At 60.8% G+C, this 13,002-nt stretch overlaps 1 protein-coding gene across 2 annotated transcripts in view; it reads left to right on the top strand.

Annotated features, from left to right (window-relative positions):
- The window catches only part of PIEZO1 (piezo type mechanosensitive ion channel component 1 (Er blood group)), a 56,367-nt gene that overhangs the window by 24,698 nt on the left and 18,667 nt on the right, over positions 1-13,002 (top strand). For both annotated transcript variants that reach the window (XM_061138361.1, XM_061138360.1), the window contains exons 2-7: positions 3,778-3,873; positions 8,383-8,511; positions 9,500-9,557; positions 9,681-9,819; positions 12,420-12,588; positions 12,735-12,948. In XM_061138361.1, coding sequence (XP_060994344.1) covers positions 3,778-3,873; positions 8,383-8,511; positions 9,500-9,557; positions 9,681-9,819; positions 12,420-12,588; positions 12,735-12,948 — 805 coding nt within the window. The remainder of the gene's footprint in view (positions 1-3,777; positions 3,874-8,382; positions 8,512-9,499; positions 9,558-9,680; positions 9,820-12,419; positions 12,589-12,734; positions 12,949-13,002) is intronic.

Raw genomic sequence — 13,002 nt, 5'->3', positions numbered from 1 at the left:
CAGGGACCCCAGCTCCCTGCAGGCCAGACTGGGGGGTCCAGCTCTGCACACAGTGTCCAGGTATCTGTGCTCTCCACGCTGCCTCCCCGCCTCCCTTCCTGGCCAAGCACCAGTGAGACCAGGACTCCATCTCTTCCCCCAGGCCTCACTTGCCTCACCTGCAGGATGAGGGGCGGACATGCTGGGGTCTCTGAAGGGTTAAGCAGTGGGGAGGGGTAGCAGGGGCCTTTCCTGCCAGCACAGCCCTGCAGGCACAGCCCTCCCCCACCCCATTGTTCCTGCTCAGGAAAAGGCATATCTCCCCCATGAGGTCACCAGCCACCACCGGCAGCTCTCGAAGCTCTCACGGGGAGGTGGGAGCTGCCTGGGCAGAGCAGCCTGTCCCCCTTCTCAGAATGTCCCCACCGCCTCCCCAGCTGAGCATCTTCCTTCTCTGTGGAAGCTGGGGCCGACCCAAACCTCCCGAGTCTTAGTTGGCCTTCAAGACCAAAAGCAGTGCCTCCTCCTCCAGGCAGCCTGCTCAGATGCCCTGAGTCTCCTGGTCATAGAGTCACAGTGAGACCATGTCCTTGGCATTTAGACCAGTGACTCCAAGGGCGGGTATACAGCCAGGAGTCTGCACCCAAGTCCTGGTGTCCCATCTGAACACCCTTCCCCCTGGGCACCTGATTTTTCCTTTGAACAAGGGAGCATGCGGGAGCCAGCCTGGCTTCCCCCAAGAGGCCAGTTTGCTTCTAGTCCCTGTGTCCAGGCTGGCCCTCTGTCACTCTTGCTCTGCTAGCCTCTCGCCCCAGGCCCTGATAACAGGAAGGGGAGGTGGTCTGGGAATGTGACCTCAGCCTCTCTCATCCTGGCTCAGGGCTGCCCTGCTGGGGCTGGAGGCCAGTGGGTCCACAACCCCTGGGCTGCGTTCCCAGCTCACGTCCCCTGGGTCAAGTCCAGGGCTTGTCCGGGCACCAACTGCCTGTGGTGCCAGTTTCCTGGTGGGGCACCATCTCTCAGCCCATCTCTGCGGGGCCAGCAGCCAGCTGTACTCCTGGATACCCCAAGGTCTCTCCTCATCTGTGTTGGCAGTGCATGATGCGTGTTAAGTCACTTCAGTTGTGTCTGACTCTTTGCGACCCTCTGAATTGGCCAAGCACCTCTGTCCATGGGATTCTCCAGGCAGGAATACTGGAGTGGGTTGCCATGCCCTCCTCCAGGGGATCTTTCTGATTAGGGATGGAACCCGTGTCTCTTACGTCTCCTGCATTGGCAGGAGGGTTCTTCACCACTAGCACCACCTAGGACACTCTCTTTCTCTAGCTCTCTGCCATATCCCCATGGACACAGGACTCCCCCTGGGCCGACAGCTCTGCGTCTAATTAATGAATGACTGAGGGGTCCTTGTCCCCCGCTCCAGGGCAGGCCCTATGTGAACTCTGGTGCCTGGCAACCATCCCAGGGTGGGGCAGTGCCCGGCAGCACCCACATGGGTGACCGTGTCCGTCCTGTCTTCCCATGCCCTCCCTTCTGACCCTTCGTCTCTGATTTCCTGCTTTTGGCAGAAGGAGCTTCTAGATTCTTTTCCTTCTGCTTGGGCTGGGGAAGGGGCAGAGGCCCAGCCCCGCATGCCTTGTGGCCCCACTGGTGGCAGAGGAGGGGCGGCCCCTGTCCTTCTGGTTCTGGTCTGAGATCCTTCACTGATTTCTGGGACCATTTATTCTTTTATTTTGGTAAAATACACATAAAATGAAATTCACCATCCTAACCATTTAATTAACTGATTTAGTTATTTGACCACACCGTGCAGCATGCAGGGTCTTAGTTCCCCAAGCAGGGATGGAACCCCTGCGCCCTGCATTGGGAGTGCGGAGTCTTGACCACTGTACCACCAGGGCAGTCCCCTGCTTAACCATTTTCACGTGGACAGTTCAATGACTTTAATTACATTCTCAGCATTGTGCAGCTGGCACCACCACCTCCAGAACCTTGCGTCTTCCAGGCTGCAGCCCGTGTCATGAAGCGCTGACTCCATCTCCCCCAACACCATCCCTCCAGCTCAGGGTCAGCATCAGAGCCAGGAGCTCCCCGGGGCTGCACTGAGTTAGCCCCCCATCACTGGCCTGTGCACACCTGTCAAAGGGGCTCGAGTGCTTGCCCAGCGCTGTTGTCCCTGGCGGATCAGAACAGGAACACCTCAGTACAGAGACCACCTTAGGAGTGGATGCACCCTTAGGAGGAAATTTACCTGGTCAGATGGGTGGACATCACTTGGCTGGTGCTGTGGGTGCAGGGGGCAGAGCCCAGAGGGTAAAAGTGTGGCCCTGGAAAACAGAACAGAATGTTAGAAGCCTTTGTCATAAATGCTTTTCCCTGGTCTTCTCAGGCCAAATCAGATTGATTTTTTGTTTGTTTGTTTTTTATGCAAATGTGTGATTGTGAGTAGCTTTAGACTTTGACTGAGCCGGTCGCTATGGCTAGTGGACCTCATGGAAAGAGGCAGCTTAGTGTCAGGGCGCTCTGTGGAGTGGGAGAGCATGGTGGTGTCCAGAAAGGAGGACTGCTGATCAGAGTTCAGGGCTGCAGCTCTTCCAGTATGGTTCTCCAGGTTACCTTGTTGCTGGGGTGGTTGGAGGGCTTGGGGGCTGAACACCCCATCTGGCCCTGCTGACTGCTCTGGGGAGATGGTGTGGCCGGGTTCAGGTCAGCTAGTCTTGGCCCAGGATGTCCAGAGGGCTGTTAAGCAGAGGTCCAGCTGTTGCTGGGTTCATGGTCCCCACTTGGGGGCCTGAGGGGCTGAGAGTGGAAGTGGGATAGCACCCCCTGGGAGGCCAGTCTGGGGGTGAGTTTACCCCTGTGCCACTCTGCTCAGTCTCGATGACAGGGCCATGAAGCTGGACCATCTGGGGGTGAGGTTGTGTCTGTGGTGGGTGCTGGCACCCACAGCATCAACTCTGTCCTGGGCTGCGGGGGTGGGCAGGGCCAGGTCACTGGGGCCCAGTGGATTGAGGAGCAGAATGGGCAGAGGTGGCTCCAGGCCGGGGGCTGCTTTCAGGGTTACCAGTACCCTCTGGGCTGCTAGCTGGGCTTTCCTGGCCCAGCTTCCTCTCAGGCCCCTGGGAAAGGCTGAGAGGGCTGGTTTCTGGGTGATGAGCCCTGAGCTGGGACACTTGGCATTTCCCCAGCCTCTCCAGTCCCAGCATCTGCTGCACTCTGTCAGGATGGCGTTGGGGAGGCTTCCAGGAGTAAGTTGTGGATGCGTGCCGTGGCTTGAAGGGATGCGTGCTGTGGTTCCCCTGGGAGACATGATGGGGGACATGGCCACCGCCCCAGTGGGTGTACAAGGATGTCCAGGAAGTGGAAGTTGGGCAGGAGGGAGGAGATTTAGAGAGCTAGACTGCAAAGTCAGCCGTGCTGTGTGTTGACTGGAGACATAAAGTCTTACAAAGGAGAGAAAACAAGTGGGGAGGTTGTCATGACCTCAGTGTTGACCCTGGGCAGGGGGTAGGGGGGTGTGGGGGGGCGGCTCGGCAGGGCGAATCCTGTGACACGTGCAGCACGAGAGCCCCCTGCTTGGTGCAAACAGAGCCCGTCGTAGGTCAGACTCGGGGCTCCCGGGGCAGGTGACCCGTCCTGCACTGAGCACGGTTGCTCACGTGTGGAGGGAGGTGGGCAGCCTCCTGAGGTGACAAGCGCCGCACCCGTGGCGGGGAGGCTCGGGGCAGTGGCCAGGGTGTGGGGCTGGCTGTCCTCGCTCCCCGAGCGGCCCTGATGACTGTCCCGTCTCCTCTGCAGCCTGCCTGTTCCGGGTCAACGCTCTCTCCCTGGTCTACCTGCTGTTCCTGCTGCTGCTGCCCTGGTTCCCGGGCCCCTCCCGGCACAGCATCCGAGGTAAGGGTGGGCAGGGCTCGGTGGGGGTGGGGTGTGGATTCTGGGGTCTCAGAGCTCTTTCTCCAGATGCCCGGGGCAGGGGAGAGTTGGGGCCGTGGCTGAACTGGGCAGGGATTATGTTCTCTGTGGTTGAAGAGCCACTGGTGAAGGATGAGTGGTCCCAGGTTCATTTTTCATGGTGGACCCTTGGCTGTTTCAGATCTCTGTTCTGATCTCCTGTTGCAGGGCCCATGCCATGTTCCCCTGGCCATGGGTTGAGCCACCTTCCTGCCAGGTCCCTCCCCTGACCCCTACCCGGTCCCAGCGCTGACCTTGCAGCCCGTCTGCCCAAAGCGGCTCTGGCCAACCCTTAAGTCCAGCCACCTTACCAGCGCCCCTGCCCCACTGTGGACTCAGGCTCCATCCATGTGTGCTTGGAGCTCTATGGGGCAGTGGCTTTGCTCTGACCACCTTGTTGTCAGGGTAGCTGGGGGCCCGGTGGTGCCCACCTAGTTCTGAGCTCCTGGAGGGTGGCCTTTGAGTCCACTAGGCGGACAAGATGGGTGGGAAAACCTGTCAGGGTGCCTTTGCCCCCAGGGCAGTCTACACGGTGGGGCCCAGAGAACTGGCTTGTCTGAGAGGAGCTGAGAGCGGAGAGGATCCCCAAGTAGGAGGGCACCCTGGCCCCTGTCCTGTGGAGCAGGACAGGTCCCTGTGAAGGGGGACACAGACCTGCAGGCTGACAGGGCGGGCACGTGGTTGAGGAGCCCCTTCAGGCCGGGGTCCCACCGGCCGCTCTCTGGGTACTTCTGGGTCAGCTTTTGTTCTGGCTTTTCAGTAAGGACAGGTGCAGTGGATGGCTCTGTGCCCTGTGGGCAGGGAGGCCCTTAGGTTTCCCAGAGTGAAAGAGAGAGGCCCAGGCTTAAAAGAGGGTTCCCAGGGAGCAGGTTGTCAGTGGTGTGACCCCCACCCTATTCCTGACAGAGGTTATGGAAGAATAGCCTGGTGGGCCAGGGGATTGCCAAGACTGCTGTAGGGAGCCAGGCCCACGCCTGCTGCTCCTGGGAGGTGCTGGCAGCAGGCTGGCTGCCCGGGACCTCAGGTGTGTCCTGTGGCTGCAGAGACCACCTCACACCGAGCAGCCACCCGCAGGTCCCTGCTCCCAGTCTGGGGGTCAGAGTCCAGCATGGGCTTCTTGGGGTGAATACCGGGCTGGTCCCTCCTGGGGGATCTGGGGAGAATCTGGTTCCTGTTTCCAGCTCCTCAGCTCAGTGCCCCTTCCCCATCATCCAGGTTAGCAATGGACAGTTGATCATTACCCCCGGTCACTCTGGGCCCTCCTGCCCCCTCTCCACGGTTGGGACCCTGGAGTGAAACTGGGCCTGCCCTGGGTGGGGGTGGCCAGGAGCAGCCCCTGTTTAAGATTAGCTGCTTGGCACTCCTGGTTCCCCTTTGCTGCATCAGGAAATGTTCACAGGGTCCCCGGATTGGGGTGTGGATTCTCCTGGAGGGGTGTCATCCTGCCTCCCACAGGGTGACAGGTCCCCCTCCCCAGCCTGTGGTGTCTGGTGGGAACCCCCAGGTCAAGCTCTCTGCTCCCATGGGCACTGGTATGGGGGGTAGGGGTGGGGCGGCCTGACTGTGGAGTGCAGGGAGAATTCAGGGAGGGGCCCCACACAGGTGTAGGGCTGGGAGCCACGGGGGACCCCAGGCCACACCCGTCCACGGCTGGCTGTCCCAGCCCTTCCCCAATCCCCAGCTCAGGCCAGCCTGGGGAGACTGCTGGCAGTCCAGGCCCTCCCCTCCTCTGTGGACCCTGTTCCCAGGGTCTCAGCTCTGAGCTGTTGGTTCCATCATATTTCATGCCCTGCAGTGATGGGGAACACTTTCTTCTAATTGGCACTGGGAGAAGCACAGGCTCTCAGCCAGGGCAGGAGTCCAGAGTGGGGAAGGGTCACGGTGCTGGGAAGACATGCCTGCTGACCTTCCTCTGTCCATCTGTCCGGCCTCAGAGGCCCTTCAGGGTCAGAGAGGCTGCTGGGTTTTTCCGGGTGGGAGAGAGGAAAATGTGAGGCCCGTCCATGCCTCAGTGCCTGGCCACAGGGTCACGGTAGTGTTGCAGCTGGGCCTTGGCGCCGGCTCTGGGTGGAAGGTCTGAGGCTGCTTGGATCCCCTGTGGGTGCTGATTCCTGGCTCTATCCTCATGTGGGTGTCAGCTTAACACCAGCTCCCTGTGCCTGGGCAGAGAGGTGCCCAGTTCAGTGCGTCCTCAGGAAAGTTCCAGCTCTTCCTCAGTCACGTTGCCAGCACCATGGGCTACGTGTCCCAGCAGGGCACAGCCACAGCAGAAGTTTCAGGGAGTCCCGAGGGTCAGCTCCCATGCCCTGATTAACAGGGACTTGAGGAGCCAGCCCCTGCCTTAGAGTAACACCTGGCCCTGCAGCTGCTGTCCGGAGAGGGTGACTGCCCTGGAGTTCTGAGCTCTGCTCTGACTTGGGGGCCATGGACAGGAGGGCCTGGCAGGCAGGCCTCATTCATGTCACAGAATGGCGCACCGGGAGGACCCTGTGCTCATTGGACGAGGGGATGAGAGGCTCTGTTGTCCTCCCGAGAGCTGTGCCCTCCTGCCTGTGGGCAGACAACGTGCTAGGCATGGCAGAGCAGATTCCCAGGGCCTTGAGCTCAGGCTCTGACCTCCCCTGGCCCTGTCCCTCTCTGCCCCCCACCTCCAGACCATCCTCCCTGTGACAGGGCCTTGGACGAGTAGGGGACTCCTCTTCCCTTGGCATCCTTCACCCAGTTCATGTTGGGAGGGTGAGGTCGACCAGCAGCTCATTGTGGTGTCAGAACTGGGCCCAGGTGGGCACCGCAACCACAGGGGTCCCAGGCTGCCCCAGAACAGGGTCGTGGGAGTGGGGCTGTCTTGGAGTATTTGGAGACTGAGTGGTTAGATCAGGAAGGTTTGGGGCTTGAGCCCCAGTGCCCACTCTGGTCAGATGCTCTCTGCACCCCAACAAGTTCCCTCTCCTCCATGCCAGAAGCCCCAGCCTCCCAGCCCCATTTCCTGCTTTTCCAGAGATTCTGGTCTGAGCGGAGCCCTGGCTCCTTCAGGAGGAAATGCTTCTGTGTGACCCCGTCCCCTGCACAACAGAGGTGGGGGTTGCCTGCCCACAGAGGCAGGGCTCCATCCTTCCACCACTCTCCCTGTGCCCTGCAGGCCTCACATGACCCAATGAGTGACCCCAGATTGAGGGGAGGGGCAGGCAGGGCTTCCAGCTACTGCAGTGGGTGGCCCAGGACCCCCACATACCGCCCCACCCTTTCAGGAGCCCCATACCAGCCTGACTGCCCTCCACCCTCTGAAGTTAGAGCTGCCCCCTGGCCTCACCCAACACTGCTGTCAGCCATCCCACTACCCTCTCATTCTCCATCCATCATTCCATTTATCCACCCATCCTCCCACCTACCCATTCACTTGTATATCCATCCTCCACCTGTTGATCCATCCTTCCATCCATTCAACCACCTCTCTATCCTTCTATCCATCCATCCATCCATACCCATCCATTAATCTCTGTGTCCTCCTATCTATCCATCCATCGTTCCCACCATCCTTCTTCCCATTCATCCATCTCACCATCCTCCCATCAGTTCCTCATTTACCCATCCATCCATCTTCTCATCCATCCAATCCATTCGTCTGTCCATAATCACAGCTGCCCATCCATTTATCCAACTTCCCATCCTCTGTCTTCTCATTGACCTTCCACCATCCATCCCTTCTCTAATCTATTCATTCATCCATCTATCCATCTCCCATCCATTCCTGCGATACATCCTCTCATCCATCCAGTGTATCTTCCCCTCCATCCAGCCATCATCCATCCCTCCGTCTGTCCCTCCATCCATCATGTGAATTCCTGGGGTACAGTCGCCTCTAGGAATCTGAGGCTTTGTTCTGTGGGTAGGTTTGATAAGCCATGTGGTTGAGTGTTGGGCAGGGTCTTCCCTGCATGGTGCATGCTTTCAGCCCACATTGGGGGTGATGCATTACCATTCTGCCAGGGCCAAGTAGCAACACAAATGTTTGCTGGATACGTGACCAGATCTGAAGGTGGCCCCCAGCGTGAGGGGGCCTTTCCTTCTTGCGCTGGCTCTACCCCTCATGCCCCATGCCCCAAGTAGGGGGCGAGACTCAAGCACTGGCAGGCTGGGTGTGCTGTACTCCACTGATTCCTTGTTGTATGACTATGGGCAAGTGACTTCATCTCTCTGTGCCCATTTCTTTGTAAAGTGAGGTCGTCATAGTCCGGGACCATGGGGCAGCTGTGAGCGGTCAGTGGGATGGTATGGGAGGGGTGTGCTGCCTGAGTTCTCTGCTGACAGACCCTGGGTCCATGCTAGGCTGATGGATACAGCCTGGCTCAGGGCTGACAGCCAGGGCTGACTGGCCTTGACTGGTCTCCCCCTCCCCATACCCCCGCAGACCCAGCTGTGTGCTGGCCTTACCCCTGCCCACTCTGCCTGCAGGTCACACTGGCCGCCTCCTCCGAGCCCTGCTGGGCTTCAGCCTCCTCTTCTTGGCAGCCCACCTTACCTTCCAGATATGCCTGTATACTGTGCCCCGCCTGGACCAGCTTTTCCTGGACTCACCAAGCTGTGAGTCACTAGGGGCCTGGGGGGTGCTTGAGGGCAGCAGGCCTGGGGAGAGCCAATGGTCTCCCTGAGCCAGCAGAGGGCCTGGGCAGGGCTGGGGAGCCTCACACTCTTTGGAAAGGTCATCCAGCCTCAGGGCCACCCAGGCTTGTTCTACCTCTGAGTGTCTATCCATTGTTTATACCCAGTGCAAATGGGCCCAGGTTAACTGCCCCAGCGACAGGGGCTGGGCTGAGCACTGGCAGCACTGAACCGAGCCTGGTGTCTGGCTCACCGGACAGCCCTGGTCTTCTCAGGCCCCACCTGCTCACATCTTCCTCCTGAGCCTTTGGAGGCATAGAGGCTAGGCTGGGGGGACAGGGGTGCCAGCAGACCCGGTGAGCTGCCTGCCCACCGTCCTGTACCCTTTCACCCTGTGGAGATTCTTCTCCAACTGGCACCCAGCCCTTCCACCTCCACTGACTCCAGCACCCCAGTGTGCAGATGAAGGAGCCCTGGGCTCCCATCCCCACTGCTCAGAGAGGGGTTTCCCACCTCCATGTCCCACCTGGATTGTGGCGGGCAGGATATCCCACCCAGCTTCCCATTTTCATTCTGTGAAGATCATGTGTCTCCCACAGCTTAGAGACTGGAAGTCAGGTGCCTCGAGGGCCCTCTGGTCCTGGTGGCTCTGAGACCAGGCTTCCCATGTGGGCCCCCCTGCCTCCCAAGGAGCGGTCGGCTTTGGCCAGCAGACCTAAGAGCCCACCACAGACAAACAGCTCCCAGCTGTGCTGTGAGCCCCATTCTGCCAGGCAGAACTAACAGGCCTCTGACCTATCAGACTTTCCCTGGCTGGGCCTCAGTTTGCCCACCCAGCATAGGCAGCATTCTCGAGCATCCCTGAATACCTGGGGACCTGTGGCTTGAGGGATGGAGGGCCTCTTGGCCACAAGGAGGGGGTTTCTTGACATCCACCTGCCTGACCTGGATCCCCCACATCTCTCTGCAGGCAGCCCCTGGGACACCATCACCTGGGACACCATCTCCCGGCATATTGGGGTCACGAGGTGAGAGTCCTCAGTCTCCCTCGGGGATTTCCTGGGCCTGAGGTGGGGGTCTTCAGCTCCTGGGATGCCCCCACCAGCCCCAGCCCCCCTAAGCCCACCATGGGCTCTCCCTGCCCTCCACAGGCTGGACCTGAAGGACATTCCCAATGCCATCCGCCTGGTGGCCCCTGACCTGGGCATCCTAGTGGTCTCCTCCCTGTGCCTTGGGGTCTGCAGGCGCCTCACGAGGACAGCCCGGCGCAGCCAGCATGTCCAGGAATCGGTGAGGGCTGTGGGGCACCCCGGGTTCCAGCCATTTGAGGACCGTTGTATGTCCTCTTTCTTTCTTTTCTTTTCTTAAACAAACGTGGACATTTTAGTTGTAAAAGCCTGTATGTGCCCACTGTGGAGAGACATGACACCAGCGGAGAGGTCAAGTGCGTGTCTCAAGGGGCACTGGCATCGCAGCGCATGGTCCCAGCACCTGCGGGAGATGCAGGCAGCATCTGTCCCAAGAGCTGCTCCTATGGAGGGTCTTCGAGGCTGCAGGCCACAGGGATCAGTGGTGCTGGGAGGCCGTGTGTGCTGGCCAAGGAGCACCTGGGGACTGATGGATGGACTGACAGACGGATCTTTGAGGAGCCCCACCCACAGCAAGGGCATCGGTGGGCTTGTGGACGGGGCAGAGGCTGTGTAGCTGGAGACCTAGAGCAGGGCCCTGCATCAGAGTCCTTTGGGTCCCACCCTGGGTCTTCCCTCCGTGTCCTCTGGTTGAAGGCTCCGCTCTCCTGTTCCTGCACGGGGGCTGAAGTCTTGAGCCCTGTTTGGGTCCCACACTTGGCCTCAGCCTCTGTCCAGTAGGACCTGGTCTCCAGGACTGGGTCAGGTCTGTGATATAGGGTCCCTGCCCAGGAGGCGGTGGGGGACACAGGCTCACACCCTTAGCCCCAGTGTCCTCTGGTCAGGCTGCTGATGCTTGTGAAAATGAGGGCCTCAGTCCCCAGAGAGGGGGTGCTTCCCATTGTGGGCTGGGGTGGGGCTCAGCCTGCAATTGACTGTCCATCCCCTGAGTCCTGGGGGGCAAGGCTGGCACCCCTATTTCACAGAGGAGATGGGGCCTGGAGGTCAAGCGGCTCTTCCAGGTACTTGTGGGGGTCGAGTGGGGGCTGGGGCAGCCCCCTGACTGGCCGGCTCCCTCCATCCCTATGGTGCATGGCACTGGCGGGCACAGGGGCCAGAGCAGCCTCTGGTTTCCTCGTTAGCAGAGCCAGGGCTTCCAGGAACAGCTCCGCCGGGAAGGGGCTGGCTGGTTCCCCATGCCTGGGGCAGAGGGAGGGGCCAGCCCCCCACTCCACGCTTCCCATCACCCCTCGGACCTCAGAGCAAGGCATCACAGGCACCCAGCATTTAAGGTCTGAGGCGGAAGCAGGCACAGCGCCCCTTGTGGACGACACCACCTGGCAGGGCCATAGCGCATGCAACCACGCACATGCGCCCATCCCAACTTGGCAAACATGTATCCATGCCTGTCCTGCATTTCAGATGGGCTGCGGTGAGGGGTGCGGCCTGGGGGCCTGGGGGACTGGCTGAGGCAGGCTGGATGCTGATAGCGGCCCCCAGCACCTGTCCTTTTGCCCAGCAGCTGCTTCTGTTCTTCCCACACCCAGAAGCGCTCATTTTCCACAGCAGCTTTCCCAGGGCTGGGGCCAGGCTGTGGGTGGAGTGAGCTCAGGCCTGGCTACAGTGCCTTCCAGGGCTGACCCCGCACCCTCGTTCCAGGACATAACAGGGGGACCCTGGGTACTGCTCTGACCACAAGGCTGGGCCTCCTGCCCTGGCCTGTCCCCTCCGCACTAACAGACACGGCCCAGCAGCACTCCCTGGGGCCTGCCCAGCTCCCCACCTACGTTTGACAGGCAGAAGATGGATTCAGAGAGGTTAGGGGGCTTGCTGAGGCTGCCCAGCTGGGAGATGTGGAGCTGGGGTGTGACCAGGGCTCCTGGCTCCCCCATGCTCTCAGCCTGGATGCCAAGGGCTGCCTTGGCCATGGCAGGTGAGGCACAGGCCAGCGCCCATGTCACAGGTAGGGACCCAGGGCCTGGGCTTCCAACACAGAGGCTGTTCTTTCTGCCTCCTTCCGGCTCCCCGATTCCAGGAAACAGTCTGTTCTGGGAAACCTTGAGGCAGGGCCAAGGAGACAGGCCCTGCTGGGTCTCCGTGCCTGCGGACAGGTGAGGCCGGAAGGGCTGGCCAGGGACACCCAGGAGGCCCACCTCACTCTGCAGAGTGAGGGCAGAGAATGCCCACAGGCAACAGAATGAGGGTAGACTGTCCCCTGGGCGTGGTCTCCCCTGGCAGTATGACCTGAGTCCCCCCACCCCCAAGCCTCCATTGCTGTTCTTATAAGGAAAGTGCTGTGGGCCAGGAGTAGGGTGTGGAGCTGCTCTGTGACTGTAGAGTGAGGGGCACCTGTGGCCCTGCCATGTGTCCCCGCTGGGGCGCTCTCAGGCCAGGGGCATGGGGCACGGATGCACGAGCCTGTGGGCGGGGCTGTCCTCGGGGCCCCTGGCACAGGTGGGAGATAAGGAAGATGCACCTGAGGGGCATCTGGGTCATCTGAGTGCCAGGCCTTGGCAGGAATGTGTCACTGCCGCAGTGGGCCACCTCCAGGAAGGCCTCCAGGGCTGTGAGGCCGTGGGAAGGTGGTGGGCAGACCAGGCATGGAGGGCAGCACTGCTGGACACAGGCTGGTGGCCCTGTGACCTCAGAGGGCCAGCAGTGGGTGTGGAGGGGGGACAAGGAGATGGCCACGGGGGTGGGCTCCTCCCCCTCCCCTCTCCCCCACCACGTACCTGACCTTTGCTCTTCCCATGACCTTGGCAGGATGATGACAGTGAGGAAGCAGACGCTGGCTCCCTGGGGGAGCTGCAGGAAGCCCCTGCACTGTCCCCCACGCGGAGATCTCGCCTGGCTGCCCGGTTCCGGATCACAGCGCACTGGCTGCTCGTGGCAGCTGGGCGGACGCTGGCCATCGTGCTGCTCGCACTGGCAGGTACCCAGTGGGCAGGGGGCTGGGACCCCACCTCTGACCACCACACTAGGAGGGGTCTCAGCAGCCAAGCTCCCCACTGGCCAGCGAGACGGTGGTCAAGCCACCCTCACCAGGAGTGACCCTGTGTGCCCTTGCCTGGCCCGCAGGCATCGCCCACCCCTCAGCCTTCTCCAGTGTCTACTTCCTGCTCTTCCTGGCCATTGGCACCTGGTGGGCCTGTCACTTTCCCATCAGCCCCTTGGGCTTCAACACACTCTGCGTCATGGTGGGCTGCTTTGGCACTGGCCATCTCATCTGCCTCTATTGCTACCAGACGCCTCTCGCCCAGACCACTCTCCCACCTGCCAGCATCTGGGCCAGGTGAGGGCTCACCCCAGGCACCGCCCTTCCCTTGCCCTAGCCCTGCCCACCCGG

This window comes from Dama dama, chromosome 4 (assembly GCF_033118175.1).
Source record: "Dama dama isolate Ldn47 chromosome 4, ASM3311817v1, whole genome shotgun sequence".
In the NCBI taxonomy this organism is placed as follows: domain Eukaryota; kingdom Metazoa; phylum Chordata; class Mammalia; order Artiodactyla; family Cervidae; genus Dama; species Dama dama.
The sequence above is the reverse complement of the archived record's forward strand: the minus strand, read 5'-3'. Positions and strand labels throughout refer to the sequence as shown.